The sequence below is a fragment of the Theobroma umbraticum genome, unplaced genomic scaffold (assembly GCF_002168275.2).
Source record: "Theobroma umbraticum cultivar Fairchild unplaced genomic scaffold, ASM216827v3 scaffold_44.0, whole genome shotgun sequence".
Classification (NCBI taxonomy): domain Eukaryota; kingdom Viridiplantae; phylum Streptophyta; class Magnoliopsida; order Malvales; family Malvaceae; genus Theobroma; species Theobroma umbraticum.
Window position 1 is genome coordinate 108186 of NW_018397255.1, and position 25927 is coordinate 134112.

Here is a 25927-nt window from a genome sequence, read left to right on the forward strand (position 1 = left end):
ATGTTGTTTCAAATTAATATTATATATGTGTGTGTCATAAAAATTTCATCTTTTTAGGCCAAACAGAATAGAGAATATTAATATATACACCTCTTTAATTGACACATGACACATGCAACCAAGTCTAAAGCTGAAAATAAAAGCAAGTAGCAGGTCTGAGTTGATGAATGAGACCTATCTAATTACGTTAAATTTCATTTGGTTCGTGAATTTGTCCCCTACTCCTTTAATTTCATGGCCCTGTTGCGTAAGGCCGTTCGTCACCACCAAATTAATTGTACATCTAATATGTAAGATTCCTGGGTGGTGGGACCTGCAACATGGAATGGACAACCTTATACGTACGACCCCTGTAGCTGTAACCTGCTTGCCCAATGGATCCTACAATTCTTCTTTCTTTCTGCCACCATATGCACAAACTGTTGGTAATTTTTAAGGATCACTTCTTGAAATTGCCAGAGCAAGCAAAAGCGAATTCATTTAGCTAGGTAGGCAGATGTTAGCATCAATAAAGAAATTAGGACGAGGGCTGCTACAGTCGCATTAATTGCAATTGCATGTTCCTTTCCGAATCACAACTGGTTAATCCCAGAATAGAATACACTATACATATACACGTACTAGACTAGTAGAAAATTAAGTTTCAAAAAACATAAAATTATGATCGATGTGGTGGAAAGTGCGCGCGCGAGTATATATATTTGTATGTGGCCCAGCCCCGTGAAAGAATTATGATTGGTGCCCTGTTAATGTTAATTATTATAGGGAAGGTGTTTTTCCGCACATGCCTCCATCGCTGCCTATATATAGAATCATAAGCGTGACAGCCGAATCCTATAAACTCTCTTTAATCTTTTATTATATATATACATATATATGTATGTTCTCTAATCCATAAACACAGGCGCCAGGATCACTTTAGGCGAATCCGATTCTGACGCCCTCATATATAATTCACATTGAATCAGATTCAGACGTAGTAATTACCTGCCGCTCACTCCGGTGCCTCTGCACTCAACCCAGGTTGGCATTAATTAATTTCCAGGTTCGTCGTCTTTCTCTTCGATGCACGCTGGCTGCACCAGCCGAACATTACATTGATCAATATTGAATTTATAGATATTTCCATCCATCGAATTCCATCTACATGAGCTTTTTGTTTCGTGTGGATTGTTACGTTCTGTTTAGATGATGAAATTGAATGATGCGTGTCCATGTCGTTGAGATCACCTTCCCACTTGGGAATTAGGTCACAATAACTAAATCCAAGGTCTCCGCTCATCTCCCAATTGGGATTCGACTTGTTCTTCTTGTTTGTCATATGTATTCTCCCCGAGGAAATCTCTTCCAGCCTTCTTGTGCTTTTCTCAAACCTTCCACATCCATATCTTTGATTCTCTATGTTTACGTAACGTTTTCAAACTTTCTCCTTCCCTTCCATTTTCACATACTATTTCATGCTCCGCCACTCCATCCATCCTTATTCTTCCAGGCCAAAATTCTATCCTGCCATTATAAAATAGTACGTATAAAATTACACACTAGTACTACTAATGTTGTGCATCTTTTTGTATGCAGTATCTACCAAATAAGCAAATTCTAAACGCATGCATATACTTACTATATAACCATGTCCATTAGTAATTTGTATTTGCTTACAGATCTAATTTAGCTGTCGACCATAAATTAATCACATCTTTGGATTTCTTGGACAAACCCACATATCTCCTCTTTACAGACAAGAATTTTGGTTGGTATATTTTTAATTCGAGGACACAGGCAGTAGCAAATTAAAATATGACTACGTACAGCATGGTAACTAATGTTTGAATTTGATTTTAAATTATCAACTGATGGTAGCGAGCGGCTGTAGTTGGGATTGTAGGAACTAATTTGTCCTCTTCACATTACATTATTGTTTATTAATGTTAGATGGAGTAACATGCATACACATGACACATGACTCATTTCCACAGTGGCGGAAGTGCAATAGCAATGGCAATATTATTGTTGTTTCGTGAGGGGGATGGCCTCATTTCTGATACTAAAACGGTGAAACATATTCACAGCAAATCCATCTGATTATTGTACCCCTTCTGGCCCTACCAAGTATGAGAAGTAGTCAGTTCTGTAGATAAATTGGGAATGAAGTCATGATCAGGCCCGAAAGCTAAAGTGTGATTTGGATTGGGATTATTACCCCCGGTGGTGGTACCTGCTGGACCACAAGTCAGTACCAAACAAGGCCTCGAATAAATAATTATCTAATTACAATCATTTTCCTCTGGCATTCGGCATTTGGCATTTGGCATTTGGCATTTACAAAGAGCTATCCAAATCCAGAGGCTGGCCATCACCACCTCAAATGGATTTGCTAAGGTGCCATTTGCACACCGGGTTTATAATATGCCTCCCAAAATTCACTGCATCCTCAAGGATCTAGTGCCCAATCGGGCCTTCAGTTCAGTAGGAAGGCCCCAGCGTCGCCTTGGTGTGTCGGTCCTGAACTTGTGTTTAAGTTTCTCTCAGAAGTGGTGCATCGTCTTAATTTGCACCCAACACTTGTAAACTACTTTCAAGTAAACTTTCTGCACGATTACTCTTTAATTTCAATTAGGAAAACAACTCCCACAATTGAACTTGTCTCCTTCAAGTGTCCTTTGTACCGTTGATGATCATAGGGGCCCTAACGTGCATCACGTTCTAAAAGAAAAAGAGCGACCACTCATTGAAGGGTACGTAACGTAAATATGTAAATATACTTAGATGATGGATATGATGACCAAAAGTGTCTTGACTCCGGTCCAGGAATTGGTGAGGTCAGCAATAAAATAACACAAGGCATCACCACCCGCCAGTTACCGTTTCCATAAAAGTACCGATATATATATATATATATATTCGAAGTACCGACAAGTAGGGGTACCTTCACCGTTGTTTCCTCCTCCAGTACTTATGGACACATTGATTGATCACATGTCTTTTACCACTGCCTGCTTTGAGCTTCGCCCGAGTTTGGATACAAGTCATGCAAACTTTTCTTTCGATTTTGTTTTGACGTCTCCATTTTGTAAACATGCTCTCCCCCTCCCCTCTGCTCCTTCGCAGGATTTTCCTCCTGTTCTTTTAGCATCAGATATTTTTGCACATTCCAATAGCTGGTACACAAACAGGAGAAATCGAAACAAGGATAGCTGCACGAAATATAATTTCTGTCTGATTTATACATCAAAAAACAATTGAAGGTGGATTAGAATAATTATAAGATGGGCTTCTGGACACTGTTCGAGGTGGCTTCCATGCCAATTTTGCAAGTACTGATAATAAGCGTGTTGGGAGCCTTCATGGCAACTGATTACTGCAAACTTCTGCCAGCAGACACCCGGAGATCCTTGAATAAGGTACTACTACTATTTTAATAATTGTCTGCATGCATGCACAAGCTCTTTTCTTTATGTTGGTGAGATTGACTTCGGTGCAGGATCATGTTCTTCACGTCTGGGTTTTTCCGTCTTATATATTTTGCTCTGTAAAACGCAGCTTGTGTTCGTGGTGTCACCCCTCGCTCATGTTTGCAAGTCTTGCAAGACTGTCACGCTCCAGGACATTATTCATTGTAGGATACTTCAATGTTCTTGTTCTCTTCTTCTGTTTTTTTTTCCTATGCACTAATATTTTTTCTTTAATTATCATATCAAAAAAATAAATAAATAAGAAAGTTAAGCAGCAGGACTAATTCGGTTTTCATATGAGGGGACAAAATAACTCTGTTTCGGCCTTATAAACATCTCTTTTTCTTTTGTCTCCAAGAAAATCTAGAGAGGAAGACTATTTTTCCGGTACAAAAATATAAACGGAGGAAATACAAACATACATACATACATACAGGTGGCTGGTTTTAATGTGTTTGATCATCAATTCACAGGTGGTTTATGCCTGTAAATATGGATTACTTTTCTAGTGGGAGGAATTGTTGGATGGATTGTGGTTAAGATACTGAGACCAAAGCCTCAGCTGGAGGGTCTTATCATTGCTACATGTTCATCTGGTAAAGCTGACAGCTTTCAAGGGCTCAAGCTTTTTCCATACATACCCAGTTTTACACATTTAAGTGGTTGACTAATTTGTTTAATGCTTGTTGAATTAGGGAACTTGGGAAATCTTCTCCTTATAGTGGTCCCCGCAATCTGTAATGAGGATGGAAGCCCGTTTGGGAATCGTAATGTTTGCAGCTCAGTGGGACTTTCATACGCATCTTTCTCCATGGCGGTAATGTGATTATTTCAAGCCCTTTTACCTACAAGCTTTTGGCTACAGGATCTAGGAAGCCAGTAAGCCCTGTTATTCTGAGTAGAAGGTCTGACCATTCATGTATGCTTTGGCTAATAATGAATGCAGCTTGGTGGTTTTTACATCTGGACTATTACTTACCAAATGGTAAAAACTTCAGCTGTAAAATTCAAAGCACTTGAAGCGGCTGAGAATTGGTTTCAAAAGAACCCAACAAGAACTTAGATGCCACAGCCGAAAGTCACCTTCTGAAAGGAGAAGGTCATCAAGAGCAACTTGCTGTAACAGTGGCAACAAAGTCTGTTGAAGATCCAGAGAAGCAAGAGGTAGGTAGCCTTTGCACAAAAGAGTTTCTGGTATAAGCCAGAGGCATAGAGTAAGCATACTAGGAGTAGAATGTAAATTAAACACAAGTAATATTCAGTAACACTCTCTGCCCTCTACAATGCAGAATGTGTCCCAAGAAACGGGGCCGAATGAAAAAGGGAAGGCATCGTTCTGGGTTAAAGTGGTCAGGTTTCTTCATCAGATTTTGGAAGAGCTCATGGCACCTCCAACGCTTGGTGCAGTAAGTTTCTAAGTTGCACTTGTACATGTTCATTTTTCATCGACACAAATAAGAATTAAATAAATGATTCTCGACCATGATCAGATTTTGGGTTTCATCTTTGGGGCGACCACGTGGCTGAGAAACCTTGTAATTGGTGACGGGGCTCCGCTACGGGTAATCCAAGACTCCATTAAACTGCTAGGGTACGAGCTCTTCTCTCTTACTCTGTTCATAAATATTTCGTTTTGATTGAATAATTCAGCGAAATGGAAGGCTACTTGTGTTATTTTGTTCGTATAAGCTATTGTAACTAGAACTAACGGAGTAAAAGCACTGTGCAGGGATGGAACGATTCCTTGTATCATCCTCGTACTAGGAGCCAACTTGATTCAAGGTAGAGCTGACTCTAAAATTTCCTAATTAATGCTGTTTAGTGGAGGAAACGCATTCTTACTTAGCAGTATAAATGAATAGGTTTACGTTCATCGACAATTAAACCTTTGATTATCGTGGGAGTGGTCTGTGTTCGATACATTATTCTCCCAGCTGTTGGCATTGGGGTTGTTAAAGCAGCCGGGCACTTGGCTTCCTGCCACCGGACCCTTTGTTCCACTACGTGCTGATGATTCAGTTTACTCTGCCACCTGCCATGAATATTGGTGAGTAAAGGGTTCAGATTAACTACCAGTGTTGTGCCCGCAAGCTACAGTCTTACCTAAATGATGCTAATTGGGTAATTGCAGGTACCATGACCGAGCTGTTTGACGTGGGTCAAGAGGAGTGCTCGGTCCTCTTCCTGTGGACATACTTGGCTGCCGCCCTAGCACTGACCACCTGGTCAACAGTGTTCATGTGGATCTTGACCTGAAAGCCACCAACCCAACCTAGGAAAGCCAAAAGAAAGAGCCATCTCCAATCAGATTCTTTTCTCTCCTTTGTTAGATACTATACATGCTACTCGTCATTTCCTTTTGCTGTTAGGCTTGTCAACTTGCGTGGATAACAGCGAGAGGTCAAAGGCTTCCATAGCGTGTATATAAATATAATAGATTATGAATGTATGTAGGCGTAGTGAGTTGAAAAACAGAAAACCAGGACAAAGAGTACACATCTCAAGCAGAAGGAAAGCCTTGTGCTGTTCCTTCTGTTTCTGGGGCATAAGATAATTTGCATGTAAAATTGTAATAGCTCATGATATTCATTTCAATATCATCATATAGTTGGATTCTTTCTCTTTTAGCTTTGGGTTGAAACTTGAATGAAATGCAACTTTATGCAGCAGTCTGAATGTCGGAAAACATATCCTGACACTCGAGAATATTACAGCATCAGCACCCAAAACTTACAACTCAAACCATATTGATTTAAAATAACAACTATATTAACAACCTTCTAAGCCAATGAAGGGTCCACATAGCAGTTTCAACTTCTCTAATTAAGAAAACGTCATGCATCTTCTAGATGCAGGCAAGCTGGAGTTTTTGATCCACAACCTCCAAGCCAATCCTCACTGTTTGCGGAACAGTGTTGACAAGGCTGTCGTCCACCTTTACAATCTTATACTGCTGCTCATCCACAAAAAATTCCCGCCGCATTTCTCGCCTTCTATACCATATCTCTAAATAGACTATTGTCAATCTTTTATGCATGAATGCAGGTAACAACTTCCACGGTTTAATGGAAGTGGAAAACATAGGACTAAACTGAAACAAGTTGACGATTCAACAGTAAGCTTCATGCATAAATAATCCAACAATACGCATAAAAAAATTACAAGAAATCAGTCCCTGTAGTAAGTGGTAACTGAATGTTTGAATATTATCTTGATTGGGGTGCCTAAGCAAGTATAGTGAGCAAATACTTGTCTCAGCAGAAATGCCCTGTTTACTAGCATTCCTCTAGTTTTCTGTCATTTGTTCCAAGCTCAGTATGTGTGGCAGGGCCAAGATGAGTATGATACGATTAAGTAGCCAGCCAAATGAAGTTAATAGTTGGCTGCCAAGATGGAGATATCCAAAAGAACAAACGGCATATGACAAAGCACTGAAAGAAAAAACCATGACATGAAGATTAAAGAGCAGACCTCAATCACTGAAATCATATAACTTTCACCATCCATGTGCTTTACAAATGTCTCTGTTAACAGTGAAAACATCCCATAAAAATACTAGTAATATTTTATTAGTTGTGTGAGTCAAACTTAGAATAGTTAGCAACAAGATAACTCTTGGAACTAACTACGAGAAGCATAGAATTTGCAGAGGGCAGTGCTGGATAGAGCTCTAATTCTATTGCACATGGTGATGTTCTTGTTTTTAACCTTATCAAGAATGATGGATAGCAGTCACACATTGTTGTCTGGGATTTTCGAGCAAGTTGATCTCACAGCCTCAATTTTAAATTAGCATTACAATCCCAGTGTCCAGATAATGAAATGCATGGAATCGCTAGTTTATGCAAACAACCTGATGAATGACAACATAAGTATCTGCAATGAACATGGTGTCTCACAGATTTGGTAAGCTGTAGCTCTACAGTAAATGTCGCTAGGGTTTCAATTCAGAAGTCAGAAGATACCTTCTTTACTTTGCTGGCCTTGGTGTTCTGGCTGAAAATGATGCTCTGTAACATCTTCACAATTGATTTCTGCCTCCAGCCTCCAACAATCTTTTTTTCTTTTTTGGCTTGAATTGCTTTCATGCTGTTCAATTTGAGTTGTGCTGCTTTTTGTGCAGTTGAAGCAAAGAATCAGTAAGTGTTACACTGCTGGGTGACGGTTTAAAAACCAGATTAAAATGCAGGGCGCTCATACCTGACTGACTGCCTGCCCTGTAATTCCTCAACCCAAACCCATAAATTAAAACATCCCCACCATGCAAGCTTCTAGCTTAAGGTTTTCTCTCTTTTTCAATTACTATAATTTCTTTTTTTGGTATCAACTGATTTTAAGAAGATTGCTCACTTGGGATCTTTTCTCAGAACTTCAACTCGTCCAGGATCATGTGGACAATGATAAGGCTTACAATAAATATAAAAATTAACCAAACTAAAGAAAATGAAAAACAAATACATCCATTCTTCATTTGGTAGACAAGGGAAGAAGTAAAGAAAAGGCAGTCATGCGTTATTAATGTGATAATAGTCAAACAAGACAAGCACATCAAAAAAATCTTTCCATTCCAGTTTATGAACTCAAATTTAGCAGAGCATTTGAAGAGATGTATATAGCAGGATCTTCACCATCCATCACAGTGAATTCCACCAATAACAACCAGCACTTGAGATGACTGAAAATGCTCATCTGATGAATTGTTCAATGCTGAACTAGGTTTGCTATACAAATCCCTTGAGAAGGGTTTTTTTTTTCATTAATTAACTATCATCTCAAATCATTGGCACGTGTAGGAATTTAAAGCCAACTTCCACGTGGAATTCCATAATACTACTTTTCCCATCGGTGGAAACATTGGGGTATTTGATGATTCTCACCTTTTCTGAGACAAAAAGACAAGATGAGCACTTTTGGGTCCCTCAACCAGCAACCACAGAGACAAAATAAAACTTAAGATACAATTATTCCCTAATCCACAAGAAACAGTAGGGCACACAAGGCCTCAGAAAATCTCCTTTCCTTCTGCTTTTCCCCTTTTTCAAACAATTAATCCTAGCCTTTTGCAACCAACATAAAATGCCTAGTCATTTAAATAATCGCACCACTCACAAGTCCATCATAAATGCTCTTATGCAACATGCATATGATGGCAAGGCATTCCACGAAATCAGTAATGAAACATTTTTTTTTATTTAATTTTCTTCTTTGGCTGCCAAATTAAAAAGATTGATTTGAAATGGTGAAAGAAAAATGATATGCTTAAGTTGGCAAAAGAGAAGACATATAGTTATACTTATGTCTTCTTTTCTGCTGTAGGAACTTCCAAATCTACAGTCATGCATGGTAGCAAGACACCATATGAAGCCTTCTTTAACACACTTTTAGCATGAATGGATTACATTTCATGAATTATTTTGAAGTATATTTTACCTATAAGTGTTTGCTATTGTTATTGGGCCGCAGCAACAGTGATAAAATTTCAGAGAATTGAGGTCGCTTTGATGGGCAATTATTCCAGCACTTGGTCATCAGAGATTTGAGGATTTGTGGGCAGTCCTTAGGGATATCAGGCCTTAGGCCACAAGCAGCTATTCCTACTGCTGCTTGCACTGGTGAACATGCAGAATAGGCTGCCTCACCAGTCACCATCTCCCAAATCACCATCCCAAAACTATAGGAATTACTCATCCATGTCTCAGTAACATTCTCTGGGTCCCCAGCAATGATCTGCATTCAACAAATATAAGGAAGGGCCAAAAAATGATCAGCCTCTGCAATGCAAGTTGTATAGAATTGGAATATGAAAAGAAAAAAGGATAATGGACATATAAAGTATTATGATGTTGGAGTATCATTTCACTGAAGTTTGCACTTCTCCTTAATAAAACTTCTTATGCCTTTCAAAAAAAATTATGACATAACACATTGAAACTCTTCCCAAGTTCATTATTGTGTTCTTTTACACCAAAATATCAACATTTTTAAACACTGAACAAATTAATTATTGGAATCCATATAAGCATAAGCAACAAGCAGCATTTGAAAAAGTTAAAAGAGACCTAACTTGCAGGTAGAAAGAGAACCATTCAGTTAAAGTGTAAGTAATAAAAAATGGCCTCACAATATGCTCACTGAAATATATGGAATATGTCATAAGTTATTTCCTCTAGTTTAGCTTTAAAGATAATCATAATATTAACATCAATTAGGCAAAGAATTCTGGAAAAGTAGCAGTCACACAGTGGCCTCTGAGATTAGGTATGGAAAAAGACTAAATTGCTAACATTAAAAAGTGCCAGTATGAGGGCTCCACAATTAGACAATTGGTAAAAGTGGCTTCAACAGTGTTGATGATTTGTTTAATTCAGAATGTACGAGTACATAAATAAAGGTAAACCATATTGAAGTGTAAAGAAAAAACAATCATTAAGACATGTTACGCATGCCCAAACAATGATGTTGGATAAGTGACATAAAGTCTCTTTTAGAAAGATTGGATTGATCCTAAGAGTTGTACCCACATACATTGAACCTGAAGAACATTACATAAACACAACAAAAACCAATGTCGATTGCCCAAAGTGATAAATCAACTGTTGAGATGGTTTATTTAGATGAATTTGGTTTATTATAGTTGGACGGTGCTTGGTGAAGTAGACCAGGCATGATGGTTATGACCAATGCCGGAGGATAGAGTTTGTACTCTAGGAAGTGGGGATGGAATGAGGTTATGACCAATGCTGATGAGCCATGCTAACAGAATTCAGAAAACAGTAATTAAGATGATACAAACCTCAGGAGCTAGCCAACGGTAACCATCAGTTTCATACTCCATTGCCTCGCCAACACTCTTGCAAGCTGTGACTATACCCATGTCCCCCAAGCAAGCATTACCATGTTTATCTAGCAGAATCCTCTGTGTGTTGAGGTCTCTGTATGCAACACCATGATCATTCATAAACTTGACCCCTTCTGCTACATCAGCAGCAATTCTTATTATCTCCTTAATCTGAAGCTTCTTGTTCTTTAGCATCAAATCATGGACTGATCCACCTTCCATCAACTTGGTCACAACACACAAACCATTATTTTCATCAACACAAACACCATAAAACTGCAAAATGTTCCTATGCCCACAAGTCATCAGCTCTAAGAGATCTTTTCGAAGTTCAAACTCATAAGAATTCCCCTTGTCACATCCTTTGAGCTTTTCAATTCCAACACGTTTACCCTTGTAAACACCTTTAAACGAGTTGGGTCCAATCTGATCGACAAACTCCAGATTGTCAGAGTTTAAGAGCCATTTTCCAATCTCGTCCCCACCTGATTGGATGGTTTGCCATTCATCAACCAATACAACAAACGACGAAGTGGGCAGAGGCATTTGAAGCTGAATCTTTGTATTTGGATTTTCAATCCCATTTCTATGAGTCTGCTCAATTGCGTCTTCTTCAATTTCCCCAAAGTCTCTCCCTTTAGTATTCTCCTCCTGACACCCGCAAAGCCCAAATGGTAGCTTCACAGTGGTCATTTTGGGTTTCTTGATAGCAGATTTGAGGGCATTCTCGATGTGGGATTTAAATAACTTGTCTTGAGCGGGTTGAACCAAGAACAGAATGATTCCAAGGGTAAAGCCTTTCTTCTCAAATATCTGTATCTTCTTGCAACAAATGGAAGCGGTATCAAGAGCACCAGACATGGCAGACCAAGAAAAGGAAGAGTTACAAGCAAATGTGAGCTTAAAAACAGAACCTTGTACCTCATCCTCAGACACTTGTTGAATGAATATTGCAGGGTGATCATCCCCTGATGCCTGCTCTATCAATTTTATATGTAGAAACACTTCTTTCATATCAAAGCCCGCTTGTGCATAACTGTCAAAATAATACCCAACAAGAATGAGAAAAATGCAAAATTGAGGAAGAAAAAATAGGAAAATTTTAGCAAAATGCAACGAAATACCACTTTAAATGTTTTAAATAATAATAATAATAATAATAATAGTGAGAAAACCAAAGGATCACTGTTTATAGATCCAAGAGAAAACAAAACCATGCTTCAGAGTAGAGTTTAGTTAACGCTGAGAAAACTATTTTCAAATTTGTGTTGCGTTCTTGCATTTCTCAAGAGTGAGAAAAGAGAAGCCCAAAATGAGTATGAAGCAGGAACAAACAAGGCAAGGCAAGGCGACCTGAGAGGCAAGGAATCATAATGCTTCCTGATATTGGAGACAAGCTTCTCAGGCAACTGACTTCCAGGATAAAGCTGTGTCAAGTTCCGTACAACTGTACCCCATACCACTTTTCGGCAAGTCTCGACCTTGGAGGACGCAGAATGGACAGAAACAGGAGGGGGCAGGTGCTGATCACGTTGGGAGGAGTCGAGGTTAAGCGAGTTCTTGAGGGAGGCGATGGCTTCGGAGACGTTCCTGCTGAGCCTCTGAAATCGTTTGTGCATGGCGGATTGCGCTTCGGCTTTGGCTGAAGCAGAGGAGGAAGAGCTCTCCTCGGATCTGTCGTTGGTCCGCATCAGGACCTGCTCCACCATGTCATCGTCGGTGGTTGCTCGGCTAGACCAGCACTCGAGGGCTGCAGCCATGGGAGTAGACCGGACTGCCTGGCTAATGGCGATGGTAATGTAGATGGCAAATGGGTCAAGCTGGAGTTTTTTCTTTTTTTTTTTGTTCTGTAACAAAGGGGCGAGGGTGGTCTGGTCGAGATTTCTGACTCTTACTCGTCTTGTTGTTTTAGTGTATATTTATTAATTGTCTGTGTTGGATTTCTGACACAGGAGGTAATTGGAAAGGAGGTGGTGGTAGTTTTGTTTTCGCTCCTCTCAGAGTAATAATAAATAATAAATAAATAGTAGAACTAACTACACTACACTACTAACTTAGAAGGAGCAGAAAGTGTTTGATAGAGGAAAGTATGCCTCCGCCGCTCTTGGCTCTACGACGATGGACCATCATGGCATGCGCAATCATAATCACTCCTATCAGTTACGATGATCATCATTTGGATATATGCAAAATTCATCTCGGAACCATCAACCATGCAACAACTACAAGGCTACATTTTCTTTGGTGCCGACCATGATGGCATGATGGTAATATGGGGAAAGGACGGAGGGACGGGGTTCTCTTATGGTACACCACTGCCACGTGACCCACATTGGCGAAATCATGTGAAAAGGGGATGTGTTTTTGAGCCGTTGATCTAGGTGAATAACTTTAGGATATTTCTTTCCACCTTTGTGGTCTGGTCCCACATGTTACATAAAGAAAAGAATCCAGGCTTTTCTTTTCAGTTTGATGGATAAAATCATGCCTCAGTCCTTGTCCCCGATCCCATGCAATTTTCTCACCCCTACTATAACCAGTCATTGCTCCTCCATTTCATGTCTGTCGTACGGAACAAAATTTGTTGTTGATCCAAGACCAAGAAGACTCATTTTGCTGTCTGGGCCCGGCTCTTTAGTCTTTACTGACAGACGTCTTGAGCCCACCTGCAAAATCGTACGAGTGAGAATCAAACTAGATTCAGCTCGAGCCCCAGACTCGACTCCACGCGACACATACAAAATATTTTCTATCCCCCAAAGGCCGGAAGGAATTTGCATATTACCACAAGAACCAAGAATCAAACAATATTATCCATATCAAATTACACTTGTCTAAGCAAATCAAGGCTCCATGCTTGTCAACAGCTACGTCTTGGTTGTCCCATCTCATGCATGTTCTTCTAGATAAGGGTAAGCTGGAGTTTTGGCCGGTTAGGTTGGGGCTCCACAACCTCCATGTGGATCCTCACTGCTTGCAGAACACTGTAAGAAAGGCGATTGTCCATCTTTACAATCTTCTGCTGCTGCTCATCCACAAACCACTCCCCGCCTCCCTTCTCTCCTTTTGTTGTCAAGTACACAGGTCCTTCTATACCGTATCTGTCAACACACTAATGTTAATTTATGCACTTAACACAGTTCACAAACTAAACACAAGTGCAAAACATTCGCTAACCACTGTTAGTGTCACCTTTTTAAGCAAAATCAAAACCAAAACATTTTTCTTTTCTCTTTAAATTGGGAAGGGTTTAGCACTGACTAGATGTAAAACAATTAAGTATCAACCCTACACAAAAACGTACATTCGAGCATTTGACTCATTAGTTGGTATAGTGATGGGTCAAGATTTTAGATTTGAAGGGGTGAAATTGAAAATTTTAACATTTGAGGGGGCAAAATTATAAACTTTTAAAATAAAACAGAGAAAGAAAATATAAATTTTGAAATTTTAAGAGGCGAATGACCCTACTAGGGCCCCCTCCTTCCACCTCTACTCCCCCTGTCTAAAAAAACAGGGTTCGAATTCCCTTTTTTCCAATTAAAAAAAAAACAATACATAGAACATTAAAAATCTTTTCTTTGCACAGAGAGAGGGAATACAAATAAATAAGATCTAGGCTCATACTTGGGCACAAACACAATAAACCCGTTTGATCTTATCTTCACTATTCTGGCCTCTGTGTCAGTAGGCCTGCAGCAGAAAAAATCAAAACAAATAACAACTTCCATTAGTTTTGGTGCATGTGCATGATGGTGCACACAAGTGTGTTCGACTGAGGGGGAGAGACTAAAGCACATACCGTTTTCTGAAGTAGATGAGAGTATGGAGCTCCACTGAGGCCCTGCTTGCCATTTGGGCATTCCTATGACGATAATTCAGATCTGAAAAGTGAGAGTACAAATTTTATTTTTGTTGTCCAAAAGCTGAAGATGATTTTCAACCATGTGAAAATGAATAGGTAGACACACTGGCAGCCATGAATGGCTATCATGGGTACACAACTCATGTAAAGAATGTTTGCAAATCCATGTAGCCTAGAAACATCATGACAGCACAAAACTTACTATCAGCAATACTAGTGAGTTGGGTTCTGTCTTGGAATACTGATGGAAGCTTCTCGATCATTAGAGATGCAGCAAGCAACCTGTGCACAATCACATCTGCAAAGAGGCGAAAGTTGCATACTCAATTTATATTCTCCTCTTGCAACCAAGAAATTAGCACATAAAGGAAAAGCAACAAACAAGTTTCTATTCACTAACCAGCATATCTCCTAATAGGAGAAGTGAAATGAGTGTACATAGGCGCAGCAAGCCCATAATGATGATATTCTGGAGGGCTGAGATCCCCACTACAGAAGTAAACCGCCTAATTTGTAATCCAAGGCAAATTATTACAAGTTAAAATATGCCTCACCCAAAATTATCCGGAGACTGACATAATTATCCTTGCTAACTTTACCTGTGTCATACACCTCGTTGCCAGTATCCGAATCAGCTTGTTAAAGTATGGATCATCACCCTGCAAGACATTCTTCCCAGAAGTAAAAAACAATCTAGAGAGAGAAAGAGAGGCCAAACAAGTACAGGACCCAAGCAACAAAGCATAAAAAAAAATTCAGAAGCCTGACAAGCTAGAAGTTGGACAAAGCAATATCCATGAAATGAAACCATCTGATGTGGTATATCAGCTGTGCAGACAGACAAACATATAATGAAAAGGAAACTTACCACAGCACCGTCCAGTGAGTCAGCCAATGCCTTTGATGAGGAAACATCCAAGTCAAGTCCAACAGCAGCAGTAGTACGTAACAAAGGTTCAAGCATCTCTCTGGTAGGAGTTGGATGACGCCTGCACACAGAAACAATGTTCAGAGAAGCAATACTAGGTGTCGAACAACAGCAATGTCATTATCCAGCAATGACCACAACTCTTATGGACTTTTGTACATAAAAGTCAGGATACCTGTAGTAGATGGTAAACTAAATTGCAGCATTTATGACTTTCAAAAATACTATGGATTGTTGGAGAGATCACATGGCAGACTCTATTCACAATTATCAACCATATATGCTAATTTTATGGTTTAACACCATCTCTGACCGGGTGTTTCATACTTAATATACTAACACACACAATCTTATTAATCCTATTACAAATAATTCCAGTGCTTTAAATTTACACAGGATCATCAACGGGGTCGGAACTCTGCTGGGATTTATGGAAAATATAATCATTTTCAAAGGGGGTATAATCATAAACCACAGGCCAACATTAAACAGTGCAGAAAAGAAAAGGTCCTGAACAGATGCAAGTCCCATAAGCAAATTGACATGGCATTAGCGACACGTAAAAGACAAGTTTACCTTAGAAGTGAACACAAAGGAAAACAATCATATATTTTTTTGGCAACAGAAACGTTGGCAGAGAGCATAAATTCCTCAACCATTTGGTTCGCTTCTCGAATCTGATACATGCCTGCATGAATAACTCAGACATCAGACAAATTGAAAGAAATGCAAATCTTAAACACATATGCGCTCTGGATTTTGAAATCTTGAAATCATTCCAATTTATTTGCATTTTTCTTAATCATAATTATTAATAACTATCCTCCACTGTTGGACAAGTGAACAAAAGCCCAAAAGTGTAGAACAAAAATAAAAGGAAAAAAACAGTAAAAATAATAGAAGAAAATGAGTGACAATTTTTAATTAAATAAAAAAATTAACACAAATGAGGTCCTAAAATACTTAAGACATAAAGAAATTTTAGTAAGGAATATATTGTCATCTAGAAAAAATGGGTCAAGACCAATAATTAGCATCATGATATGCTTTCATTGTCTCACAGCAATTACTCATGCTTGCTGCCAGACAGAAAAAATGTCATTTCATGCTGATGGAGTGCAGTACAGAGGCCTGCTGGAAAGCATATTAATAATTGAAATCATTTACTCATAGACAGACCTACAGAAAAAAAAATTTTGAATTAAAGTTTAATATCTTGATTTATATTCCAGATTAGGATAAACTAATAGCATTAGGACAACAGACCAATATCAAGCGGATCATGAGTCTCAGTGTCAATTTGAAATTTGACTTCAGCAGAAGCTAGAGTTAAGGCTCCTCTATCAATACGCCTCTGCCTCATTATCTGCAGTTTCATAGATGAGAATAGACTTGTCAGGGGAATATAAACTGAAAAGGCCAATCAATCCCAGTAAATTACCATTGTGAGCAGAAACGGACTCTTTAATAAGATACCTTAGCCAAAGCATTCATATTTCTCAAATCTGTAGTTAATGGGTCCATCAATCGACTGCAAAAGCACAAAAGCAATTAGAATGCTAGACATTTCATTCCACTAGGTCCTAAGAAACCAGATCCACCGTCATAAATAAGGTAATAGTTATATAACTAAGTAATAAATAGAAATGAAATCCATGATCTGCTTAAAAGAAATTTTCACAGATTGTATTCACATTTTATTTTTGACCAGCTAAGCAAGAAGAAATGCCAAAAGTTCTTATGCCCTGAACTTTGAACACAGCAAGAGCATAAACAAACTAGGACGATAATAGATGATACCTTTACCTAAACAACCATAGAAACAAATAGTGATAGCAAATGACAGTTAAGAAACTATGACAGCTATCAACTTTTAACATTTCCAAAACCCTAAAAACTGACATGCTTCGTAGTCTTACTCAAATTTTTATAGCCCTTTGGCAAACAGGTAAATTCGAAGCTTTTTTAGAATCCTGAACTTCACATCCTAGCTGGAATGATCCCTTTTTCTCTCCACTGGTTAATTTTGCTGCTTCACACTATTACTGACAGCAATTGCTTACTTGGTGAAGAAATTTGAGCTAAATAACGGGTCAAGTTTTTATAGGGAATCAGATGCTAACAGAATGATGCAACTAGATCTCTTGAGGGAATTCCCTAGAATGCAATCAATGTTCAGAACAAAAATAAAGATAACAAGCCATGACTCCATAGTACACAATTTTTCAAAGTCAGAATTATAACCACATAGCCTACAAGTGCATCTTCAATCAATCCAAGTAATGATATTATTCCAAATTAGTAACACAACTCCAACTCAATCTCTTCTCAATAGTTGTATGTTACCATGCTGGTATTATGGCAAAAACACAACCACAACAACCAAACAAGAAAAAGAAACATAGCATTCCATAAATCAGATAAGGGAGGCAAGTGGTAAACGAGCTAGTCTTTTGACAATTATTCAAAAGTGCTACATGACAGCACCTATCATCCATCCTAGCCTGGGCCTCAACATAAGACAATGCAGCACGTGATTTGATAACACTTTTTGTAAATCTTGTTGAGATAATCTCTGCTTCAGAAGTCATTTCCTGGAATTGATGTAAAAGTATGTTTTATTTATTGGAAAAGAATGAAGAAACCTAGCCTATCATCATGCAAGTAAATTTAGCAGCACATACCCAAATAACTGAGAAAGCTAGCCTTTCGACATCAGCTCTAAGTGAACATATATCTGCAAATAATGATCATTAGTTCTTTATTACAAGAAAAATAATTGAAAAATCAAGTATAGAATCCAACAAAACGTTTTTATGAGTTAGCATATGCAACTCTAAAACATAATTGGAAGGGGGGAAAGAGACAAAAATTACCTTCTGTCAGAGGCTTGGGAAGCATGTCAATTCGGCGCTCAACAAGGTAGACAGATGTGCCCCTCTGGGAAGCTTCATCATCCAGCGGGGAGCCAGGATGAACAAAATTTGTTACATCAGCAATATCTGATCAAATATTATTAAAGAAGAACATTCAACCACATCAAGAAATTTTTAACACAAACTCCCTAACATAAGGAACATGAAATTGAGGGCATCAACTTTCTGATCCTCTCACTTCATAAGCAAAAAGATTATGACTTTAACAGATAATGGAAGGAGATGCATCATAGAGGTGGAAAAGGGCTGTAGAGAGGAAATTTCTAAAAAGTACCATATGATGGTGTCACAAAAAGCACATCATTATTCTTACATAAGTAGGAACCAAATATTGAGAGCAACAGGTATGAACCTCTGGAAGAAAGGATAAGGGGTAATGAGTAAGTGTGGCATATCCATGTTAACTCTGATATTTGTTCCTTCACATAACGCGCAAGTCAGATTTCATAAAGCTTAAATAGTCAAAGTACTTAGGATACGAACTCCAACTTCGTAGTTTCCATTCGGAAGTGCTGTACAGTGTAGTGCATCATCAATGTCCTTGCAACCTGCACAAGCAAGAAGCATGATTATCTGTATGTGATTTGCAAAATGCATAATTCACTAGAGTCCATTAAGAATACACACCAGGGGGATCCACACTAAAGACCTGCAAAGAGCACAAATCCAGCCTGATAGAATTTGTCACATCTTCACTAGACACAGACCATGGTAATGGCGGCAAGCAAGCTAAAACTTGGGCAGAGAAGGGCCTTGAGTTTATATCATTCTCTATCAACACCACCTGCACCACAAGTGTTACTAATCTCAGTAATTACCATCACACGGGTGGAGAGAGAGAGAAAATCACATACCTCACTTTCAGTATCTCTATCACCTATTTCTCCTATGACTCGTACATAATGACCAGAAGGATATCGAGATTGACGGTCCCATGAATCAACTGCCACAATTATCCTCTTATCCAAAAGATTCTCCAGCTGTCGGGTTTGAATCCGAATCTTAGGAATTCTACGATCTTTGGAGACAAATAAGGCAGATGTAAAGCTTCCGGTACCAGCAGGCATAGGCATTGGCTCCAAAGACCCACAATAACTGCAAGTGATCAGTAAGACTATGATCAAAGTAGCAATAAATAATCAACACCAACAAGCAGGGCAAAATGAAGTAAAAGGCATTTTGAGCATGTTTGACTCGTATAGAGTATTAACGCATGATTTCACACAATTGGATATATGAAGAATCGATCTCAAATCTATTATCCAATACTGCTATTTGAAATAGCTTCGGTAAGTACCATAAAGGTGCCTGCCATGTTCTTTTACAAGATCAGCTTATTGTACATCCCAATAATCTCTACAAATCAAAATCATACAAGTAGATAATAGCCTGAATGCTAACAGTCATGCCATGAGAAAGACACATAAATAAAACTTGAACGGGCTGGAATAAAAGATAGAAAAGAAGTCACAGTCAAGCATCTTTAATTCAAAACTGGGCTCTCACCTGGTTGAGGGGACAGTTATGGCATGCACCAGTGAAACAACAGATATAAAAACATTATGTTTATGATGGTGGAAAGTTAACTTACGAATGCCAGTTCCGCTTTATAATACCAACAACACGGCCAGATGGACGACATGGAGTGGGGTTCGTTTCAGTGGCAGAACCTGATACCAGATTTGTAGTTCTGGGAGCATCATCAGCACTGCTTGGAGCCAAATGAACATCATCTTCTTCCTCATCCTCTGCAGGGGAACAGAGAACATGATAAGAAACTTGACACACACATGTGAAAGTGACAGTGGTATGTTGGAGTTCAGTCCGCGAAATGTAACTATTGGCAAAAGTACTTTGTCCCCTTACGCAAAGGAGAACATAATAAAAGTTTTGGTTCGGTAAAAAACCAATAAACGATACTAAGCATTGTGCTTAGAATGCAAACACGTGAGCACCTTTTTATGACATTAAATTGTAAACATTGTGCTTAGAATGCAAACACGTGAGTACCTTTTCATGACATTAAAGTGTGATGATGGCATACTACAGAATCATTTATCTACATGAAAAAGCATTGAATTTTTCCAACGAACCTAGAAAACATAAAAACTATAATACCTTCATTTGCTATGGATAAGTTCTTCTCCTCGCGCCATTGATCTTGAGGCAGAAGTTCAACAGCTACTATATCACCATCAAAAGATCTATTCATGTTTTGACGTCCATGTATAATTATTTCATCACCTATGCTCTCACTTCCAACATATGCTTCAAATGGATTGTAACGATTAACACGAAGCTTTCCTTGATGGTATATTCCACGATGCAAACCCAAAGTAATCTCAGACATGGGCTTATGCTGAACATAGAAAAGAAAAGAAAAGAATAAACCTTAGAGAACCAATTTGATTCATTGGAAGAAAACTTAACCAAATTCACAGTTTACAAGTTATAATGGTAAGCAAAATTAGCAGAATACCTCTTGATACACAACTTGTCTCTTGGAAGGTCTCAAATCCTCAACTTGTTCCATGGCAACATCTTCGGATTCGGATGCAGGATGGACAAGCAGGTCAAGCAACTCTGGTTGAGCTAATGATTTTACGTAGGACTGAACTGAAACAATTTGACCATTCAACAGTAAGCTTCATGCATGAATAGTTCCAATAATTTGCATATAGAGATGATAAAAGATCAGTAACAGTAACTCAATATCTGAAATATCAAGTTGACTGAGGTGGACAAGTGAAGTGTGAATACTTGTATCTGTGGAAATGCCCTCTTCAACAGCCCTCCTCTTATTTTCTCTGTCATTGGTTATAAGTAAAACTGGGGTCGCAGGACCAAGATGAGTTTGATACCATCGACTAGCCACCCGAATTGCTGAAGCACAATTCACCATAGCAAACAAGTTGAAATTCTGAAGCAAGCAGAAAGAAAAAGCAAATGATGAGAAAAAGATTAAAGAGCAAAACTAACCTCTATCATTGTAATCGTTTGGAGTTTCACCATCCATGCGCTTTACAAAAGTGTCTCTGTCAACAAAAGGAAAGAAAGAAAGATGTAGAAATAAGACCTTGAAAGATACAAACATTTTACCAGTGGCAGTGAACCTCGTATGAGTGAAATCTAGTATAGCTAGCCGTATTATATAGGTGATTAATGAATGAAGAGAATGAGAAAACTGACTTATGGAACTGGTTGCTGAAAACATAGAATTTGCGGAGAGGATTGGTGGAGAGAGCTCTAATTCTATTGTAAACGGCCATGTTCTTGTTCTTAACCTCATCCAGCACCACCGATAGCAGTACCACGTTGTCGATTGCGGGATTCTCAAGCAAGTCGATCTTATTACCAAAAAAACACGCAGCATTTTCATTTTGACCAGAAACGGAACGGCAGATGATGGAAGGAATCACTATATTCAAGCAAAAAGGAAAAGAACCTGCTGAAGAAGGACATTAGTATCGAAAATGAGAATGGCAGAAGCATCCAAACGAGCACGCGAAGTGTCACATGTTTTGCAAGCAGTAGCTCCACAGTAAATGTCGTCTCTCAGATATATTTCTCTTACTTCCTGAATCATGCCATAAACAAATCAAAGGCCTTAGCTAGGGTTTTAACTTGTGATTAACTTTCATCAAATAATTACAGACTAGCAGTACCTTCTTTATTCTGCCCCCCTTCGTCTTCCTGCTGAAAGTGTTGCTCTGCAACATCTTCTTTGCCTCCAACAAAATCTCTCGTCTCTTTTTCTTGCTTTCCTTATTTGAGCTTTAAATTTAATCTTTCTCAAGTTGTGTCGCGGAGGCGGCAAAGAATCAACGAGACTTGTTAAATTCGACCGCCTTCTACTTGAAGCTTTTAAAACCTAAACTCCTACTTAAGTGACAGGGAATGAAAGGAAGAGAGACGTAAAAAAAAAAAACAAAAACAAAATAAGGAATAGATTGCTTGTTTGGTTAGGTTAGGTTGGACTTAAATTTGTTTTTTCTCTTGACTTAATTGATCTAAGTTCAAAATTCAAGAAATTGAAAAATAAAATAATGATAAAAATTATAACCATTACAAAATAATAAAAAATCAAATATAACATTTTGATGAATTAATTTGTATTTTAAAATTTAAAAAAACACAATTGATACTTTGTAATATGAAATTTTGTTGACAACAATTTCTTTAAAAAAAAAAAATCAATATTTTAACATTAATTTTTTCATAAGTATTTGAAAAAAAAATAACTTTACCCGAAGCCAGGCAGCATTCTAGTGATTTTATGAAAATTAGATAATACTAGATTAAAATTAGGATTTTATTACCATGAGGTCTCCACTGCCACAATTGCAAAGCAGTAATTAATTTTTCTTCCTTTTTGCAGTTATGTTGGTTACATTTGGCCAACAATTTGAATTTTTCCTTTCTTAAACTAACACTATAAAACATGAATCATATAAAGGTGGCTTGTATCAAAATGCTCATATATCACATTCAATGAGTCTCAGGATTAAATTAAAAATATACTAAATACAAAAGATCTAAACTATATTCATTTCTATATCCAACACCTGTACCTGTCTGTAGTATTTTATCATGTTTAAGGGACATTTTCGACTTTTACTTCTTTTTGCCTCCACTCCCCTGCCTTCTACGAATCTTGCTCACCGCCCTTACCGAAAGCACTGCATCCATGCTCATCGTCAGGGGAAAATGAGCATACAAGCTTTCCGGGTGAATCATCCATCTTCTTTTCCGTTCAAATAGAATATCAAGCATATGACTGTAATTCTGTAAGTCGATATATGAAATTTTGAGAAATTGCAAATGAACTTGTCAAATTTTAAGAGATAAAATATCTTGATTTGTTTAAATTTTAATCGAAATTATATAAAAATTTATTAATTTTTAAAATAAATATTTTGTTTTAAGAATACAAATATTATTAACAAAAATAATAAAAAAATTAAAATATTTTTTAATTTAAAAAATGTTCTTATATTTTTTAAAAAATAAAAAAATAATACTCCCAAAGCCCTAGTGCTCCCAATGAGTAGTGTTTTTTAATTAATAAAAAAATTAAAAAATAATAAAATTATATAATACTAATTATAAAAATTAAAAAATAATAAAATTATTTTTTTATCTCAATTATGTCAGCAAGTTAACGAAAATGGTATTGATTAGATTTATATATCCAACAAAAAATATTTTTTTAAAACAAGAGTATCGGTTTCTAAAATTAATAAATTTTTATTTAATTTCAATCGAAATTCAAACAAGTTAATAAGGGTATTTTATTCAATTTCAAAAGTTTCAACTTTACTTCTCTTCGTGTCTAAATGAATTTTTACTTAACATTCATTCAAAATCTAGCTCTTTTGCAATGTATTTTTGCTGTTTGTCTTCTTAATTTTCAGTTGACTATAAGTTTTTCTTTTTTCAATTTATACATTAATGCAAGCCATTCATGTCAAATGGAACCGCAAATGAAAATGGTTAAGGCTGAAGGTGTTGGTTCAGAATCACCGAGTGGTTTGGAACGTAAAGATCATTTCAGTGTTATTAGGCATGGGAAGGGTCAGATACCCTGACTTGTATGACTGAAGACAAATTTTCAACTCAAAATTAGCAATTGCTCAAAGTGGAAGAAAGGAATATAACATTGACGGACTTGACCGTAATTTGGTTGCCTCAATAACTCAAAGGTTGTATCTAGGGTATTATTTATTCATTTTAAGGGTTCATTTGGTAGGTGGAAAATAATTTGCTAGAAGAAAATTTTTTCTCTATAAAATATTTATAAGAAAATTTATTATTTTCTGTTATTTAGATAAATTATTGAAAATATTTTCTGTTATTTAAATCATTTTATGAAAAATATTTTTCATCATAGTAGAGTTATTTAAGTGTTAAAATAATAAATAGAAATTGATTACAAAATAATATTAATATTTGATTTTTACTAATTTGGGATCAAAATTTAAAATGAAAATGAAAATGGACAAAATCAATAAAGATATTTTTCAAAGCATTAACCACATATATGTAATAAAAATAAGCTCTAATTTTCAAAAAAATTTCTATCTTAACACTTTTTTATCATAACTATAAAAATATAAATATTCATCAATTATGTTAGATATCCAAAATCTATACTTATAAATATGTATTAATTAAATGACAATTGTTGAAATATTTTTTATTATAATTATTAGTAAGGTTTAAAACTAATATAAATGTGTATTTATTAAATGATGATCATTGAAATATTTTTTATTATGATTATTAGTAAGATTTATTCCATTTATAAATAAAAAATTTAATTATATTGAATGGTTTCATTAAAAAATACTTTTTTAATTTTAATAGTATTGTTTAATTTAAATATTAATTTTTTAATTTTTAATATTTTAAGTTAGATATTAATATTCATTAAATTTATACTTATAAACTTAATATAAAATTATTTTTGTTATTCTCTGAAAAATGTCTTACGCGTGATTAACCCTACTCACTTATAAAATATTTTACATCTAAAATTAATTTTTCATCTTCCAAACAAGTATAAATCTTAAAAATATTTTTTAAAAAATATTTTACTGTAAAATAAACGAATCCTAAAAAACACTCTTAAGTCATAATACATTATGTTGTTATACGAAAAATGCTAAAGTTGAGATTTTGGGTACCTTTTTTATTATGTCACATGTAAAAGTGCTTTGAATAAGGTAATTCATGCCTCTTCATCTGTGTGCTATTAACTAGTTTTGCAACTTTTCACCAATTCTGCATTGATTCAACACTAATTTATACCTTGAATATAAAATAATTTTTTGTATATTTTGTAATGAATTATATAAAATATTAATTGGTAGCATGACATACAATGATACCATATATGATATTATTATGGTCAACTAGTATCTACCTTGTTTGATGGCTACTTCATAATAAAATATATTATCAAATTATTTAAGTATTCAAAATAATCTATTAACAAAAAAATAATTTTCAAACTATATGTCAATTATTTAAAGTAAATGTGGCTTTCTGCCCAACGTAGTTAATTTCTTTTCACATCATCTGTCTAGTTCGATTTGTATAATCTATGATACTAATATATACTTGTATAATCAGGGTACCATTTGTAATTGAATTTGTTTTAAACTTCTTTTCTTAAATTTTGAGAGATGGATTAAGAATAGAGACTCTTTTTAACATTATCTTATTTTATTTTCTCAATAATTGACAAAACATCTCGCATAAACTCGATTCTATTCATTAATTATTCAAATTAATTGAAACCTGAGCGGGAAACATGATACTGGTAGTAAACAGGTTAAATTCATCAATTCTTACAATTTCCCAATAATAATCGTGGTTTGTTTTGTTTAGAATAAACGATTGGTTTGATTGAGAAAGACAATGAAAAAAAAAGCTTACTTGTAGGCGGGGGCGGCTCCCGCTATTTGTGAGAAATGTAGTGGCAAGGTAGTAATTAAAAGGAAGGAAGCAAGGAAGCAAGCAAAGCCGTTGGCGTTGGATTCAGACGAATAAAACCCAAAAACCACCCGAGTCGGGGGATACTAAGATTACAGGCCCCGAACAAGGTTGGAATCTTCCTGCGACGCAAAAAAATTTTCTTGGCCTTTAAGGAACCAAACCCCACCAAAATTCAAAACACAGCTTTCCACATTATTCGTGCCTGTTTTCCTTATCATTTGATACCAAATCAATCTCGCGAATGAGGCTTCTTTTGTGTTTCCTGTTACTCCTAGCCTCTGCTTTCTCCACCTTCACCGCAAACTACATGTCGGACGCCGAGAACAGCGCAATCATGCTCTCAACTTCGCCGACTCCGAGAGTCGGAGGAAGATCGCTCTTATATCTCCCGTGAGTTTTTCTTTTTTT

The 25927-nt window shown here is 36.7% G+C and overlaps 3 protein-coding genes across 9 annotated transcripts; 1 reads left to right on the plus strand and 2 right to left on the minus strand.

Annotated features, from left to right (window-relative positions):
• The first annotated feature begins 518 nt into the window (after positions 1-518).
• Positions 519-5854, plus strand: LOC110409131 (Auxin efflux carrier family protein). The gene is given in 14 exon segments (XM_089782492.1): positions 519-1045; positions 3109-3401; positions 3541-3616; positions 3925-3946; positions 3948-4048; positions 4148-4269; positions 4399-4477; positions 4480-4616; positions 4742-4858; positions 4943-5043; positions 5182-5234; positions 5315-5416; positions 5419-5499; positions 5584-5854. Coding segments are annotated over 13 exon segments (1251 nt in total). The 5' UTR covers positions 519-1045; positions 3109-3266; the 3' UTR covers positions 5709-5854.
• A 43-nt stretch (positions 5855-5897) lies between these two features.
• Positions 5898-12050, minus strand: LOC110409129 (uncharacterized). 6 transcript variants are annotated; one of them, XR_002444549.2, is made up of 5 exons: positions 11644-12050; positions 11212-11326; positions 10246-11103; positions 7418-9179; positions 5898-6883 (listed from the first exon to the last, which is right to left on the minus strand). XR_002444549.2 is itself a non-coding variant. In XM_021418377.2 (3 exons), the coding sequence occupies exons 1-3, from the start codon at positions 12048-12050 to the stop codon at positions 8883-8885; spliced, it is 1785 nt and encodes a 594-aa protein (XP_021274052.1). In that variant the 3' UTR covers positions 5898-8882. The 6 variants fall into 6 exon arrangements, 1 of the variants encoding a protein (XP_021274052.1); XR_002444548.2 differs by having other exon boundaries at positions 7418-7560; positions 8883-9179; positions 10246-11326; XR_002444547.2 differs by having other exon boundaries at positions 7418-8329; positions 8883-9179; positions 10246-11326.
• Positions 12051-12824: 774 nt separating this feature from the next.
• Positions 12825-21958, minus strand: EMB2763 (ribonuclease II family protein). 2 transcript variants are annotated; one of them, XM_021418376.2, is made up of 24 exons: positions 21685-21958; positions 21465-21596; positions 21209-21366; positions 20999-21054; positions 20780-20902; positions 20499-20635; positions 20138-20378; positions 19611-19767; positions 18874-19114; positions 18647-18803; positions 18499-18567; positions 17960-18085; positions 17768-17820; positions 17571-17677; positions 16560-16614; positions 16350-16449; positions 15660-15771; positions 15024-15144; positions 14755-14814; positions 14556-14661; positions 14358-14453; positions 14093-14174; positions 13918-13983; positions 13036-13391 (listed from the first exon to the last, which is right to left on the minus strand). In XM_021418376.2, exons 1-24 carry the CDS (start codon positions 21736-21738, stop codon positions 13193-13195), a joined length of 2808 nt encoding a protein of 935 aa, XP_021274051.1. In that variant the 5' UTR covers positions 21739-21958; the 3' UTR covers positions 13036-13192. The 2 variants fall into 2 exon arrangements, 1 of the variants encoding a protein (XP_021274051.1); XR_016352333.1 differs by lacking the exons at positions 18874-19114; positions 19611-19767; positions 20138-20378; ... (4 more) ...; positions 21465-21596; positions 21685-21958 and adding an exon at positions 12825-12956 and having other exon boundaries at positions 13119-13391; positions 18647-18814.
• Between the last annotated feature and the right edge of the window lie 3969 nt (positions 21959-25927).

Bases quoted from the DNA above. Each gene is read 5' to 3' on its own strand.
- LOC110409129 (XM_021418377.2), bottom strand. From the start codon at position 12,050: ATGGCTGCAGCCCTCGAGTGCTGGTCTAGCCGAGCAACCACCGACGAT. The intron at 11,327-11,643 runs GTCGCCTTGCCT...TTATTTTGACAG, and splicing joins TATGATTCCTTGCCTCTCAG to TTATGCACAAGCGGGCTTTG. The intron at 9,180-10,245 runs GTTTGTATCATC...TGTTGAATGCAG, and splicing joins ACCGTTGGCTAGCTCCTGAG to ATCATTGCTGGGGACCCAGA.
- EMB2763 (XM_021418376.2), bottom strand. From the start codon at position 21,738: ATGTTGCAGAGCAACACTTTCAGCAGGAAGACGAAGGGGGGCAGAATA. The intron at 21,597-21,684 runs GTACTGCTAGTC...GGCATGATTCAG, and splicing joins AGGGGGGCAGAATAAAGAAG to GAAGTAAGAGAAATATATCT. The intron at 14,454-14,555 runs GTTAGTGAATAG...GCCTCTTTGCAG, and splicing joins TCCTATTAGGAGATATGCTG to ATGTGATTGTGCACAGGTTG.